The 13,090-nt window shown below is 36.0% G+C and overlaps 3 protein-coding genes across 5 annotated transcripts in view; all 3 read right to left on the bottom strand.

Annotated features, from left to right (window-relative positions):
* The window catches only part of LOC145603520 (uncharacterized), a 33,224-nt gene extending 24,523 nt beyond the window's left edge, over nucleotides 1-8,701 (bottom strand). For 2 of the 3 annotated variants that reach the window (XM_081659438.1, XM_081659440.1), the window contains exons 1-8: nucleotides 8,454-8,701; nucleotides 7,988-8,251; nucleotides 4,431-4,591; nucleotides 2,871-2,936; nucleotides 1,718-1,835; nucleotides 1,440-1,549; nucleotides 1,220-1,315; nucleotides 155-275 (exon numbers count right to left, since the gene is read on the bottom strand). In XM_081659438.1, coding sequence (XP_081515564.1) covers nucleotides 155-275; nucleotides 1,220-1,315; nucleotides 1,440-1,549; nucleotides 1,718-1,835; nucleotides 2,871-2,936; nucleotides 4,431-4,591; nucleotides 7,988-8,228 — 913 coding nt within the window. In that variant the 5' untranslated portion in view covers nucleotides 8,229-8,251; nucleotides 8,454-8,701. The remainder of the gene's footprint in view (nucleotides 1-154; nucleotides 276-1,219; nucleotides 1,316-1,439; nucleotides 1,550-1,717; nucleotides 1,836-2,870; nucleotides 2,937-4,430; nucleotides 4,592-7,987; nucleotides 8,252-8,453) is intronic. The other variant, XM_081659439.1, reaches the window with a different exon arrangement.
* Nucleotides 8,702-9,598: 897 nt separating this feature from the next.
* On the bottom strand, nucleotides 9,599-12,254 carry LOC145604007 (uncharacterized). The gene is made up of 5 exons (XM_081659965.1): nucleotides 11,612-12,254; nucleotides 10,335-11,153; nucleotides 10,132-10,274; nucleotides 9,834-9,990; nucleotides 9,599-9,723 (listed from the first exon to the last, which is right to left on the bottom strand). Exons 1-5 carry the CDS (start codon nucleotides 12,252-12,254, stop codon nucleotides 9,599-9,601), a joined length of 1,887 nt encoding a protein of 628 aa, XP_081516091.1.
* A 24-nt stretch (nucleotides 12,255-12,278) lies between these two features.
* LOC145604006 (uncharacterized) lies at nucleotides 12,279-12,818 on the bottom strand. Its single transcript, XM_081659964.1, has one exon. The coding sequence runs from the start codon at nucleotides 12,816-12,818 to the stop codon at nucleotides 12,279-12,281; it is 540 nt and encodes a 179-aa protein (XP_081516090.1).
* Between the last annotated feature and the right edge of the window lie 272 nt (nucleotides 12,819-13,090).

Below are 13,090 nucleotides of genomic sequence, written 5' to 3'. Positions count from 1 at the left end.
AGCTCCATACACATGCCATAATAAGAGCAACACCAAAAGCACTTTTAACATTTTAATAATTAATTTTTTATTTCTTCAGACAAAATTCAGTGTCTTCAGGTTGTAAAAACTTTTCCATATACTCCGTAATAAACATTGAATGAGCAAATATTACCTTGTCCACTTTGTAAGATTTCTTTAGTTCCTGTCATTAGATGGGCCAAATATTTGGAACGTACACTATCAGAGAAAACTGAGCGCCTTACAGAAGCCAAACGTACTAAGCATTCGAGAGCCTGAGAACATAAGAAAGAATATTTAAAAACAGGTCAACAAATTGAGACTTAAGAGACACCTATGACTTATAATAATCAAACAGCATAGAGAGAAGGGAGAAAACTATGTAAAATGAAGACAGAAATATAAACCTGTCTTATTATTCATCATCAAATAAAGTGATATATATGTTCAAAGATAACTACCAAAATGTAGACAAGAATATAAAACTGTCTTATTATTAATCATCAAATAAAGTGAGATATATGTTCAAAGATAACTACCAAAATAATAATGAACAGACACAAACACTCCCACTTGGATGTTCATTATCTAAAACAATACATTATCAACTAATGCGCATGAAATGCTAATTTACAGTAATTAAGAAAAGACAATTCCAATTTTCAATGTGACCATTGGTATGGACTATGGAGTCCCTTTATATACCAATTGCAATACGCCAATACCATTATGCTTTGGCGACCAACAAAGGCGTCACAGCGTAATCTCTATGTAACTGTGCTCTCAATGAAGTACATCATCAGTTCAAAATGACCATAGTCAACTAGAGAGTAAAAAACATCCAATGAGCTACTGTAATATATAACAATAACTACTGAAGCCTACAGGGTGATGTTACAGAGCGTAACAGTACATGAAAAATTAGAAAACAAAAATGCTATGTTACTAAGACTTTCATACTCATGTTGGACATAGATACTTATCTATGTGTTAAATTTGAACTCAATTTAATGGTCTAAAATGAGGTTTCATTAATACCCATGTCACAGTGTCACAAGAAGTTGACACAGGTACATGAGGATTTAAGGTGATAAGAGTTTGAATAAAGAGTTAGAGTAACATAGGTTAAAAGATACGGAGCCAAAGAGTTCAACAACCAACTTTCTACAGAAAAGTTCAACAGCAAAATAAAAATTGAAATGATAAATGTATCATAAACCTCCTTTGAAATTGGGGGCTGTGTGATAGCGTAGTAGTCAAAAAATATTTTAAGTGTTGAAGGATCTTCGAGAATAGGCTTCCAAGAAGATGGAACCTGCAATGAGATCATCATTCAAAGTGAAAAAAAAAAAAGAAAAAGAAAAACATGACGGACATTGTCTTTGTTCAAGCATCAAACCAGTATTATAACAAGATTTTAAACAAAAGGGAATTCTGACCTGGACAGCACCAAACTCTTCAGAGCTCTCATCAACAGTTGTGCCAACAAAGTCAAAAGATAAACATTTCAGCGCAAGTGAAAGTGCCAGCTCTTGCAACTTGCTTGTCGCTACATGAAGTTTTATTAGAAATCATTGTGGTGAGAGAAAATTATGAAATCAGCAATAATAACATTGAGTTGTACTAATATTGAAGACGAAATTTCTACAATGAGAGGACTATTTGAAAAAGAAAACAAGAAAATAAAGAAATATGACTAGATGATAAGACATATTACAATCACTAGCAAGTTGCTGTAAGGATGTTAGGGAAATTTGGAAAATTTGAAAAAGTGATTGATCCCTGAAGGAGCATGCTACCCTCCGATGATGAGTTGCTGGTAACCCTGAATTAGGCTACAAATCAAAAGAAATGAACATCAATGTAATCAGGTAAAAGTTAGCCAAAAAAATTAAAGTAAAATAAAAAGACTGATTTAATGCAAAATGTAACGAGCATACAATTAGCAACAATTGATTTTATATATTGCACATAGAAGACAACATTTAATGACAGTTAGAATTATTAGCCATGCTTTCAAGATTCAACTATAATGCCCAACTGCTCAAACAAAATCCACTAATAAGGGCAAGTAATATGCACAAGTCACATAAATCTTATGTAGCTTTAGGACAATCTTAACAAACTTCATTGCTTCAGATAAACAGTGGGAAAACTTTTAAATTTGCTAAAGTATACACCATCACCACCACAAAGATGTAGATTCCACCTATAGGTAGGGACTAGGAATGTCCAAATGTAAGCAGCCTTAACCTAGGCAATGCAATACTTTCTATGGAACCCCGTAGAAAACATTTTTTTAGTACAACCAAAGATATTTAATATGTGTGAAATTCAATGTCGGTCCAGCCGTCTAGGGCAATGGAGGGCTGCGGGATACAACCAAACTAAGTCACATTCAGAAGGATGAGAACATACCGAACAAAGCAGAGTACATAGAGTGCCATTTCAGTATTATAATTAGAGTAGTCAAACAAGGTTGTAGAAACATTAGATGGTTAGGAGTTGCTAAGACTACATCTGAGTGAGTTAATTATTTTAGGTTGGTTTTACAAAGTGATGAAGACATTGACCAAGATTTAAATTACATGATTACATGTATGTGGCTCAAACGGAGAGTTGATACATTGTGCAACAACTGTGTACCTTAAAGGTTTAAAAATACTTCACAAGATTCTATCATTCCGACGTTTTATAAAAATTAGAATGTCGGGCATTTACGAATTATCATACTATAAATTTGGGAATGGTAAAGATTTGTCGACACATAAAAATAGTATAGTGTGAAGAGGAATGGTAAAAATGGTCAATTCATAAAAAAAAGGTCAAATTTAAGAATTCTAAAGAATGTACCAATGCGAACAACAAACCTGATTTATCTCAGAAACAAGCTGGTTTAATATCTTCAACCCAATAGCATAGTGATGCGGTGTTGCCTGATATGTTTACACAAAGGAGAATAAGGATTCATTCACAAAAATAACATGCTAAAATTTTAATCAACTTCTTCAAATAAGAGGTTATAAGAATTTGCAAGTTCTGTAGCATCTCCATTCTCCAATCAAAGTATAATGCTCAAAGATCAATTTTAAGGTACTATTAGTTAGATAGTATAACAATGATGATACTTTGCTCCATCCACAGCAAAACTACTACCCCTAAAGGGTTTGGCCATAAATAGACACTACTGCAGTATATCACCAACAGATCAGACATAACAAAAGAACATTGGGAAACCACATTTGAAGTTCAAAATATATCTCTAGTGTGTTGCTCCTGTTGAGCTTCAATCCAACTAAATTTGTCCATGCGCAACATATATGAGTTGCTAAATAACAAATTTTGCTAGTGTAATTTGTTTGAGTGTTTCAGAGCTTTCAGTTATTAACCTTGCTACAATGTTTACCAAAAGAATTATTAAATCAGAAGTCACAAGACAAATTTAAAGTTATTTGCTAAATAGAATATTGTCAAATCTTCTATAGAGGCTCAGCTATGTCCTTATGTACCTAAGAAATCGGCAAATTTACTGTGATAGGTTACCTTACTCAAGGTGGACTGTAAAACAAATATATTAATAATATTAGTGATAAAGATAATAAAATAAAATTTCTCAAAATCAAGCAGTTATGTCCTTTGGTTTATAAAGGGCGTTGTTTTGCACAAATTCGGAGATACTTACTCTGTCAACTAATAAGTTTGTATGAGCACAAAAAGATACAGCCTGCTTATGGACCTCTTTTATCAATAAATTGACAGCAAAATCAAAGATTGGAAATTTGTTGAATACAGAATTGTAGCTCAGTAAAATAGCGACTACTAATACTTGTATGAATCCCATCAAGGACAAGGTAAAGAAGTAATGAACTCAGGTTGTACATGTACATAGTCAAACCTATAACTAGTTGAGCAGCTACAGTGCTATGTACGGTCTCTGAACAGGAAAAATAAATAACTAATAGAAAGAAAGCAGTCTAATAATAAAAAAGATATTGTAGAAGAGAGGTTTAAAACCTAAAAATCATAATATGAAGTAAAAGAAAGAATGATGAGGACTATAACTTATGGCCAGTCTAAATAAAGAAAATACAAAGTATAATTTGATGACAGATTACAGCAACAATTATCTACTACTTGTATGTGACAATGGATAGCAATCTGTTGTCATCTCTTCTTCTGAAGACCATTTCCTTTTTTTTTTTTCTTTTTTTTTTTTTTTTTTTTTTGTTATTGTTTTTTTGAACAGGAAAGACCATTTGCTTGAAGCTGCTATGTTAGTGTGAAAACAATAGTTTATGTGAAGTGCTTGCTAACTGGAACAAGGTTTAAAGACAGCTAAAAGGAAGCATCAGGACTTATCTACACCTGCTCTTGAGTACTGTGTCAACCTTACAAATGAAATCAACGAGTATATTTACAACAATAAGCACCTGGCTAAGAAAGTTCATGGACTCTTTAACCACGTCCCTGAATCTATCATCATCAAACCAACCAAACTTTGTGAGCCGGCACAGTAGTTGAATGAGAGACTGTATCACAAAGTGCTGTAATTCCGGCCCTCTTGTAGCCAAATAGTTTATCAAGTAATTCCCTTGCACACAAATAAAAAAAATAAACAAAGAGATCAGACAAGAACAAAAAGGTGAACTCAGAACTGAGATTAGTCTCATGCCAGTATTAGCAAGAATTGCAACCGTCCCTGTAGAGTGGATCACCCAGCTTTACGAGGCATTTAGATTATAAATCAACTAATCATTTCAACAACAAATAATATAGATCAATGAACCATTTTTAGAAAATTCGGTACCACTTCATCACCAAATGTATCACTAACGATAACACACACAAGGACTGCAGATAAAAGTATGGAAACCTACTGTTCAGTTAGTGGAATTGATTTTATTAACCCCAAACCAAAGCATAGATAGCCTCCCTCCGCTCACAATACTTTTGCAGCTTAACTGTCATAAATCTTACCATTGCAATTTTGTTTCCATTTAACCTTTAATTAGGAAATGGGAAAACAAGAATCATAATTGCATCACATATACATAACATGTTTGTTGTAGTCCATTTCTCAATACTGAAAAGTTGTGCATCAACGAGGCTTTCAGTTTTGTTTAGTCAATTCTACTATTAAATCCAATTGAGCATTTCATTGTGCATTTACTAGAAATTTGATGCAAATCATGGTGGGGTAAATGTACTTTCTATCGGATTGCATCAATGGTCTGCATTAAGCCCTTTTCTTTTTGCAACGATTCTAGATGGAGAAACTAGAACAATTCAAGATGAGGTGCCATGGTGTATGTTGTTCACGGATGATATCATGTTGGTGGATGAAACTAAGGACGGGGTTAATGCCAAGTTGGAGCAATGGAGGCAAAGGTTGGAATCTAGAGGGTTAAATCTAAGTCGGAGTAAGACTGAATATTTAGTATGTCGAATTGGTACTAAGGGGGACAAGCAATGATGTGGTGAATTTGGATGGAAAGGATTTGACCATAAGTGAATGTTTTAAGTATCTTGGGTCGATCATCCAAAGGAATGGTGACATTAATCAAGACGTGGCCCACATGATTAAGTCGGGGTGGCTTAAATAGAGAGCGGCCACAGGAGTGTTATGTGACCTGAGTATTCCCTTACAGTCGAAGGGAAAATTCTATAGAATTGCCATAAAACCATATTGCTCTATGGTACGGGTTTCTAAGAAGGAGCACATTAAAAAGATGGAGGTTACGGAAATACGCATGTTAAGGAAAATGTGTGGGAACACTCTCAGAAATGACGTTACTCACAAGAAAGTAGGTGTAAACTAAGAGAAAATTGCCTGCGTTGGTTTGGGTATGTAAGACGAAGACCGGAGGGTGCACCGGTTCGAAGAGTGGAAGAGTGGGACTATGGAGGGCTTAAACGAGGGAGAGAGAGAGACTGAAAATGACTTAATTGAAAGGAGTTAGGAAGGAATTGAGGTATATGGGTTTGCATGAGAATGAAGCATTCGATCGTAAGAGATGGAGGAGTAAGATTTATGTCGATGACTACACGGAATAATAAGATTTGGTTCATGTTAGCCGACCACTAATGGGATTAAGGCTTTGATTGATTGATTGATTGAAACAAATAACCACTAATGGGATTAAGGCTTTGATTGATTGATTGATTGATTGAAACAAATAAAGAAGTTTGACATTCACGATTCAAATTTAAACTAAGTTGCTATTTTGCAGCTATATTGCATACACAAACTAAATTTCAATTCAATTAATTCAACATTGTTCCTCATAAGACACTACAGCCTAACGTGCAATATAAATTCTAGAAAAGTCTAAGAAAACAAAAGATAATTATTTTTTAAATTAAATCTATGACAGAATAAAGATCAACGATAACTAAGTATTAACTTTGCCTCAAAAAAAATAATAACTAAGTATTAACTATAACAATTAGCCAAAATAGGATTTAATTTGCATGACATCATCATTGTATTTTCCAAATACGCATCTAACTCCCCTTTTTAAAAAACTTCACCCTCAACAAATACCCACATATGAATTATGACAATATTCTGGAGTTGTACCACCAAAGTATTAAACGAAACAGCATCATCTTCATCCATAGTTTCACATGAATCAAGGAGTAAAAAAAACTTTTGCAAACAATTAGTGCATTGCGTCAAAAGTTTAACATTGGCTGGGAATTCGTTACTTAATAGCAGCGGAAATTGTACAACAAAATTCTAACATTTTTTAATCCAACACAAAACAAATCATTGAAAAATTCAAGGTAAAAATCCAGATATAGTCAAAACAACCCAACTGCGCAAAACTAATGCAAAACCGGATATCAAATGAGTTCTCTAAAGTTAATCGATCAATGGATCAATTTTGAGAAATAATCTCCCTATATACCATTTGATGAAGATCATGGTGAGGTAAAAAGGATATAATTTAAGAAGTTTGCAGCTATCTCAGCGTACACAAACTAAACTAAGAAGTTGAAAAAGATGTGTCTTCTCAGTCAAACTTCAAATTCAAGTAACTTAACATCATTCCTCATAAATCACTGCAACATAAGGCCTTTTATATATGCAATGTAAATTCCACAAAGTTTCATATGTAGCTAGCCACAGCGTGTGGTTAGTTTACTTCTAGTTGGTCAAGGGTTAATAAATTCTACCATGTTCTGACATAACAAAAGATAACTATTTTTTAAAACCAAAACTATAACAAAGAAAACAATAATAACTCATTATTATCTTTAACAATTACCCAAAAGATAAAAATTAGCAAACTTTGACCTAATTTGCACAACATCGTCATTGTATTTTCTAGATACACATCAAAATAGTTACTAAAGCCGTCTGTATATAGTTACCACCTTATAATTTATGTTACATGGACTCGGGTAACCATGTCCAACATAGGTATTCGACTCTGCTATTTTGGTAAAAATTCCATGATTTTGAATTAAAAGTGAAGTATCCAAGTTTCATGCCTATATCCATCTACAGTCCGACATAAGTACTTAAAGTAAAATGAAAAGTGAGTAACATAGGTCCTAATGCCTCATACTAAAAAGAACCTCTATTAAAAATTAAACCATCTCAACACTATCATACTAAAAAGAGTATGGCACAATCATACTAAAAAGAACCTCTATTAAAAATTAAACCATCTCAACACTATCATAGCACAATCTAAGTCAGGATTCGAATTAAATTGGTATCTAAGATACATTAATCAAAAACAATATACTTATAATCCAAATGTGACTAATAACACACACACATAGCTAAATTTTAAGGGTGATTGGGAATATTAAAAAAAAAAAAAAATTGGCATTCTATATATATAATCACAACCATATACGAAGTAGATCATATATATTGCAAGAAATGTGACACATTATATCGAACAAGTATATGTGACTGTCATTTATAAATAAAGGGAGATTAAAAACAAAGGCCATAGACAGCTGCACATACTGATATCAAGGCGAAGCTGCAATGACAGTGAATGATCTGTAACTTGCTTCAACAAGCTCGAACTCGCGAGCATCAATGCGTACGGTGTCAATGCATTGTCTAGAATGTACTGGCATTGCGGAATATACTCAGAATTCATCGAAAAACATTTCAAAGTATTCTCAGCATGAGCTCTTTCCGCTGAGTCTTGTGAATTGTATAGCCTCTCACATAATGCCTCCAATTGTTGCAAACTTTCCATGATTTTGCACTCAAATCCAACTCCTTTCACAAACAATTAACACCCACTTAATCTCCAAACATTCAAAATCATAACTTTAATCAAATAATATCAAACTTTATCATGAAAATACCCTAATTACTCCTCATTTACTTACTATGCTAAAATTAAATCCACAAAATATAGCCTAAAATTTCAAAAAATAAATAGAATAATCATCGAAAAGCGTGAAGATCGATCGCATACCTTGCAACAAAATTTGGAATTGAAAGTTGAGATCAACGAGTCAAATCGATTGATTGAGTGAATCAGTTTATCTGTGTTTTAGGGATGAAATAAAAAAGAAAGAAAATTTACGTAAAGAGATTGCTGACATTGTTAAAAATGAAAGGAAAAGAGAAAAAGATTGAAGTAGCAGAATCCAAATTTGTGCATCGCTTATAGGGTACGGTTTTGATTGAGAAATGTTTTTGTCTGATTTTTTTTTTCAATGTTTTCTATTTTCTGTTTTCATTTTCGAGTAACATTTCAATTTTGTTTCTCTCTTAAAAAAGGATAAGTAAACTCTTATAAAAATTTGGAAAAATTGCAAATAATAATACAAGCTTTGGAATATTAATGTACAAATCAAGTACTCCCTCCGTCCCCGAAAGAACGACTCATTTGGGTTGATTACGTAGGTATTAAGAAAGTTAAATTAAAAGAAGTAAAAGTATGTTGGAAAGATAAATTTACATGGGGTTTGTAAAAAAATAAAGAGAGAAAGTAATAAAATTATATTTTTTTTTTTTTTTGGTGAGAAAGTGGGCTGAGCCCAGAACAAAACCAACGAAACAAAACAAAACGCAGAAAAAGAAATAAAAAGCGAAAAACTAAAACATCCTACTAGAGCAGAAGCTATACTAAGTAAAGCTAATTCCTACGAGGTCTAGTAGCACCCCCCAAATCCTCCAATAAAACAGCCTCAAGATCCTTCGGGACCGCCGAGAAAAGAGTGATAGGTTGAGACGCTTCCACTCCGAAATTGGCAAGCCAATCCGCAGCCCTATTAGCCTCTCGATAGCAATGTTAGTGACCTCCCACCCCTCGCGAGACATAAGAGCACAACACTTCCTAACGATATGAATAAAAGGAGAGTTGGGAGAGTTATCCTCCACCAACATTCTGACCACCACCTCCGAGTCCACACACACTTGCACTTTTTTATGACCTCCATTCCATGCTATTGCTAACCCACGAAGTACAGCAAGCAGCTCTGCCTTAGTACACGTACAGCTCCCACAATTAATGGCAAAGACTTCAAAAAGCTCACCTCGATGACCACGAATCAACCCCCCACCACTAGCCTTACTTGGATTCCCTTTAGCCGCCCCATCAGTATTTAACATAACCTATCCTTCCCTTGGGGCAACCCACTTCACTAGCAATTCCTCCCTCTTTCTCTTAGCTGGAGCATGAATTCGCAAATGTCTATCCCACGCCTTGCGCACAACAGCCAAACGAGCATAAATAAACGCTACTTGGTCAATTGGAATATTAACATTATTACCTTCAAAAACCTTGCATTACGCCACTTCCAAAGCCACCAAATTGTAATTGCAAACATAAGAGGCCATCCTTCATCACCTTTGTGCAACTTTATGTCCATATTCTTCGTGACCCAAGCAACAAAATCTAGCCCCAAGCGAACACCATCACTTACACCAAGTTTACGCCACACCACAACAGCTGCTGGGCAATGTCGAAGGATGTGATCCGTGGTCTCTTCTCCAGCCCCACAGACCTGACATCTAGGGTCATCAATAAGGTCACGAATGAACCTATTTTTATTGGTCATAAGGCGGTCTTGTACAGCCAGCCAAACAAACATACGAACCCTTTAGGGGGCTTTACTCTTCCAAATTAAATCCCATTGCTGACCAACTTCTAACTCTCCCTCTCCTCGAATTATAACTAGAGCCGATTGAATAGTGAAGCCACCACTTGGGGACTCATTCCAATACACAGCATCAACATCCTCTTCAATTGAACTTAGCTCAAATGAAGCTATGGCCTGAAGTTCATTAGCTGACAAAAACGATGAGAAGAGCTCCTATTTCAAGCCCACATTCGGATCCCAGAACTCACCCACAGTAGCATCTTGTAAATCAATGGGAGGAGGTGGGTTAGCAAGATCGATCAAAGGTTCACTCGTGGCCCATCTATGATGCCAGAAAAATGTTTGAGCCCCATTACCAACAGCCATATTTATCCCCTTTCGAACCACATCTATACTACTCATTATTCCCCTCCAAGCATTCGATGCATTTTGCTTGGACTTAAACATATCAATATCACACCGATTATTGCAATACTTACTTCGAAGAACCCTAGACCATAGGGCATTCGGTTCGGCCAATACTCTCCAACCTAGCTTAGCCAAGAATGCTGAATTCGCTTGCCTCATTGATCGAATCCCCAAACCCCCATGGTCTTTAGGCTTGTTAATAGTGCTCCACGCAACTGTATGCACCTTCCGTTGACCTTCCGACTCACCCCACAAAAATTTTCTAGACCTTCTATCAATATCATCGCAAGTAGACCTTGGTAACAAAGTCGTTTGCATCGCATAGAAAGGAATCGAGCTTAGGGAAGCTTGAGTTAGTGTAGCTCTTCCAGCCATAGACATCGATTTCGTCTTCCAACCCGCAATTTTACCATTAATTCGATCCACAAGGTATTGGTACTCCTTCTTCGAGGTCCTCCCATTAATAGTAGGAACTCCAAGATACTTACCAAAATCATCCGTAGCTTCCATACCCAATGTATTGCAGATTGCATCACGAAAATCATAATTTGTATTACTAGAAAAATACACTCTTGACTTGTCCACGCTTACTTTGCTGCCAGAGGCTTCACAAAACTTATCCAAGCAAGTCTTCATGAGAGTCGCTTGTACTACCGAAGCTTCACAAAAAAGAATAAGGTCATCCGCGAATGCCAAATTGGAGATAGAAGGACCATCCCGACTCGCTCTCACTAGTTTCCAACACTTAAATTGGACCTCGCGTTCAATAAGATGGGCAAGCCTCTCCATACATATAACATATATATATATGGAGAGAGAGGATCTCCTTGCCGTATGCCCCTACTTGGGCAAAAATATGGCATAGGTTCCCCATTCCATAAAATACTCAATTTTGCCGAAGTAATACAATGCATAATCACATCCACCATAGCTTGAGGGAGTCTTAATTCAAGAAGAGATTCCCTTATAAAGCTCCATCTCAATCTATCGTATGCCTTTTCAAAATTAATTTTGACCGCCATATAACCCACTCTTCCTTGCTTGTATCTCATTGTATGGAGCATCTCTTGGACAATAATAATATTATCCGTAATTTGTCTCTTAGGCACGAAACTACATTGAGTAGGGGATATAAGGGAAGGCAACAAGCTCTTCAAACGATTCACAATGACCTTGGTGACTAGCTTGTACACTATGTTGCAAAGTCCTATAGGCCGGAATTGCTTAGCTTTTTGGGGCACATCAACCTTCGGTATCAAGACTAAAAATGCATCATTTAGTCCATCAGGGAACTCTCTACCCTCGAGCACATTCTTCACCAACTCAAGAACATTCGGTTTCACTAAATTCCAGTAGCGTTGAAAGAAGACCGGTTGGAAACCATCCGGTCCCGGAGCTTTAAACGGTTTCATACTCTTCAATGCTTTAAAAATTTCGCACTCTTCAATCGGTCTATTCACCTTCTCCCAGTCACTCGCCTCAATCCTTGGGAAAAAATCTGGAATTATATTATCCTGATGATATCCTACCCTTTCCTCCACGAATATGCTCTGCCAAAAATCAAGAACAAGTTGCTGGACTTGTTCAGCTTCCATAACCCATGTACCTTCGTCATTTTGCAAGGTTTCAATACGATTTCTTTTTCTTCTTAGCATAGTAGACAAGTGAAAAAATCGCGTATTCCTATCACCATACACAATTTTCTCCTCACGAGATTTCTGAAACCAAAGCATTTCTTCTTGATCTAAAATAACATCCATCTCCTCTCTCAACTCGCACTCCAACTAAATCAGATGTGGCTGTCTGCCTTGCGCTAGCAATTTCTGAATTCCTTCCAAACGAGCCCACAACTCAGCCTTCTTACGAAAAATATTGCGGAATTCTTCTTTATTCCAACATTCAAGCTTCAAAGCAAATTCCTTCAAATAAGGAACAATCGGAGCAGATTTGTTCCACGAAGAGTTAACAAACTCCTCGAACTTGTCATGATGCATCCATGCCGCTTGAAATCTAAAGGGTCTATTAACCATCGAAATTGGAGCAAATCCATTAGTACTAATTAAAATAGGACAGTGATCCGATTTGATCTTAGGGAGGTTACGAACCGCCCCTTCCTCAAATAATAATCTCCATTTTTCATTTGCTAGCCCTCTATCAAGCCTTGCCGACTTAAAAGTATCTGGGGTTAATCCCCGAAACCACGTATGCTCAGGTCCTGTACACCCCAGATCAATTAAACCATTGTTCTCCACCCAATTCGAGAACTCAAGGCATCGTCGTTGCATCTCCGAGTTGTTTGTACCAATTCTTTCATCCAAAGACATGGTCTCATTAAAATCACCACCAAGTAACCAAGGACCATTATAATTCTATCGGATATTTTCAAGCTCTCTCCATAAATCTCTACGCAAGCTACTGTCTGGACTCGCATATATTGCGGAAAATAGCCAAGGAGAATCACCAACTTTCTCTATCAATACCGTCATATGTTGTGTGCTCTCGTCATACGCAGTCACACTAACTTGCTCCCTCCTCCAGAAAAGCAAAATACCACCACTAAAACCTTGAGCCTCCACTCTTCTTTGTCCCGAAAAAC

Source organism: Chenopodium album, chromosome 22 (genome assembly GCF_948465745.1).
Source record: "Chenopodium album chromosome 22, dcCheAlbu1.1, whole genome shotgun sequence".
NCBI classification, from domain to species: Eukaryota; Viridiplantae; Streptophyta; class Magnoliopsida; order Caryophyllales; family Amaranthaceae; genus Chenopodium; species Chenopodium album.
The sequence above is the reverse complement of the archived record's forward strand: the minus strand, read 5'-3'. Positions and strand labels throughout refer to the sequence as shown.

Bases quoted from the DNA above. Each gene is read 5' to 3' on its own strand.
- LOC145604006 (XM_081659964.1), bottom strand. From the start codon at position 12,818: ATGTCTTTGGATGAAAGAATTGGTACAAACAACTCGGAGATGCAACGA.
- LOC145604007 (XM_081659965.1), bottom strand. From the start codon at position 12,254: ATGGATGTTATTTTAGATCAAGAAGAAATGCTTTGGTTTCAGAAATCT. The intron at 9,991-10,131 runs GTTGGTCAGCAA...CCTAGATGTCAG, and splicing joins GAGGAGAGGGAGAGTTAGAA to GTCTGTGGGGCTGGAGAAGA. The intron at 9,724-9,833 runs GTGATGAAGGAT...TTGACCAAGTAG, and splicing joins GGACATAAAGTTGCACAAAG to CGTTTATTTATGCTCGTTTG.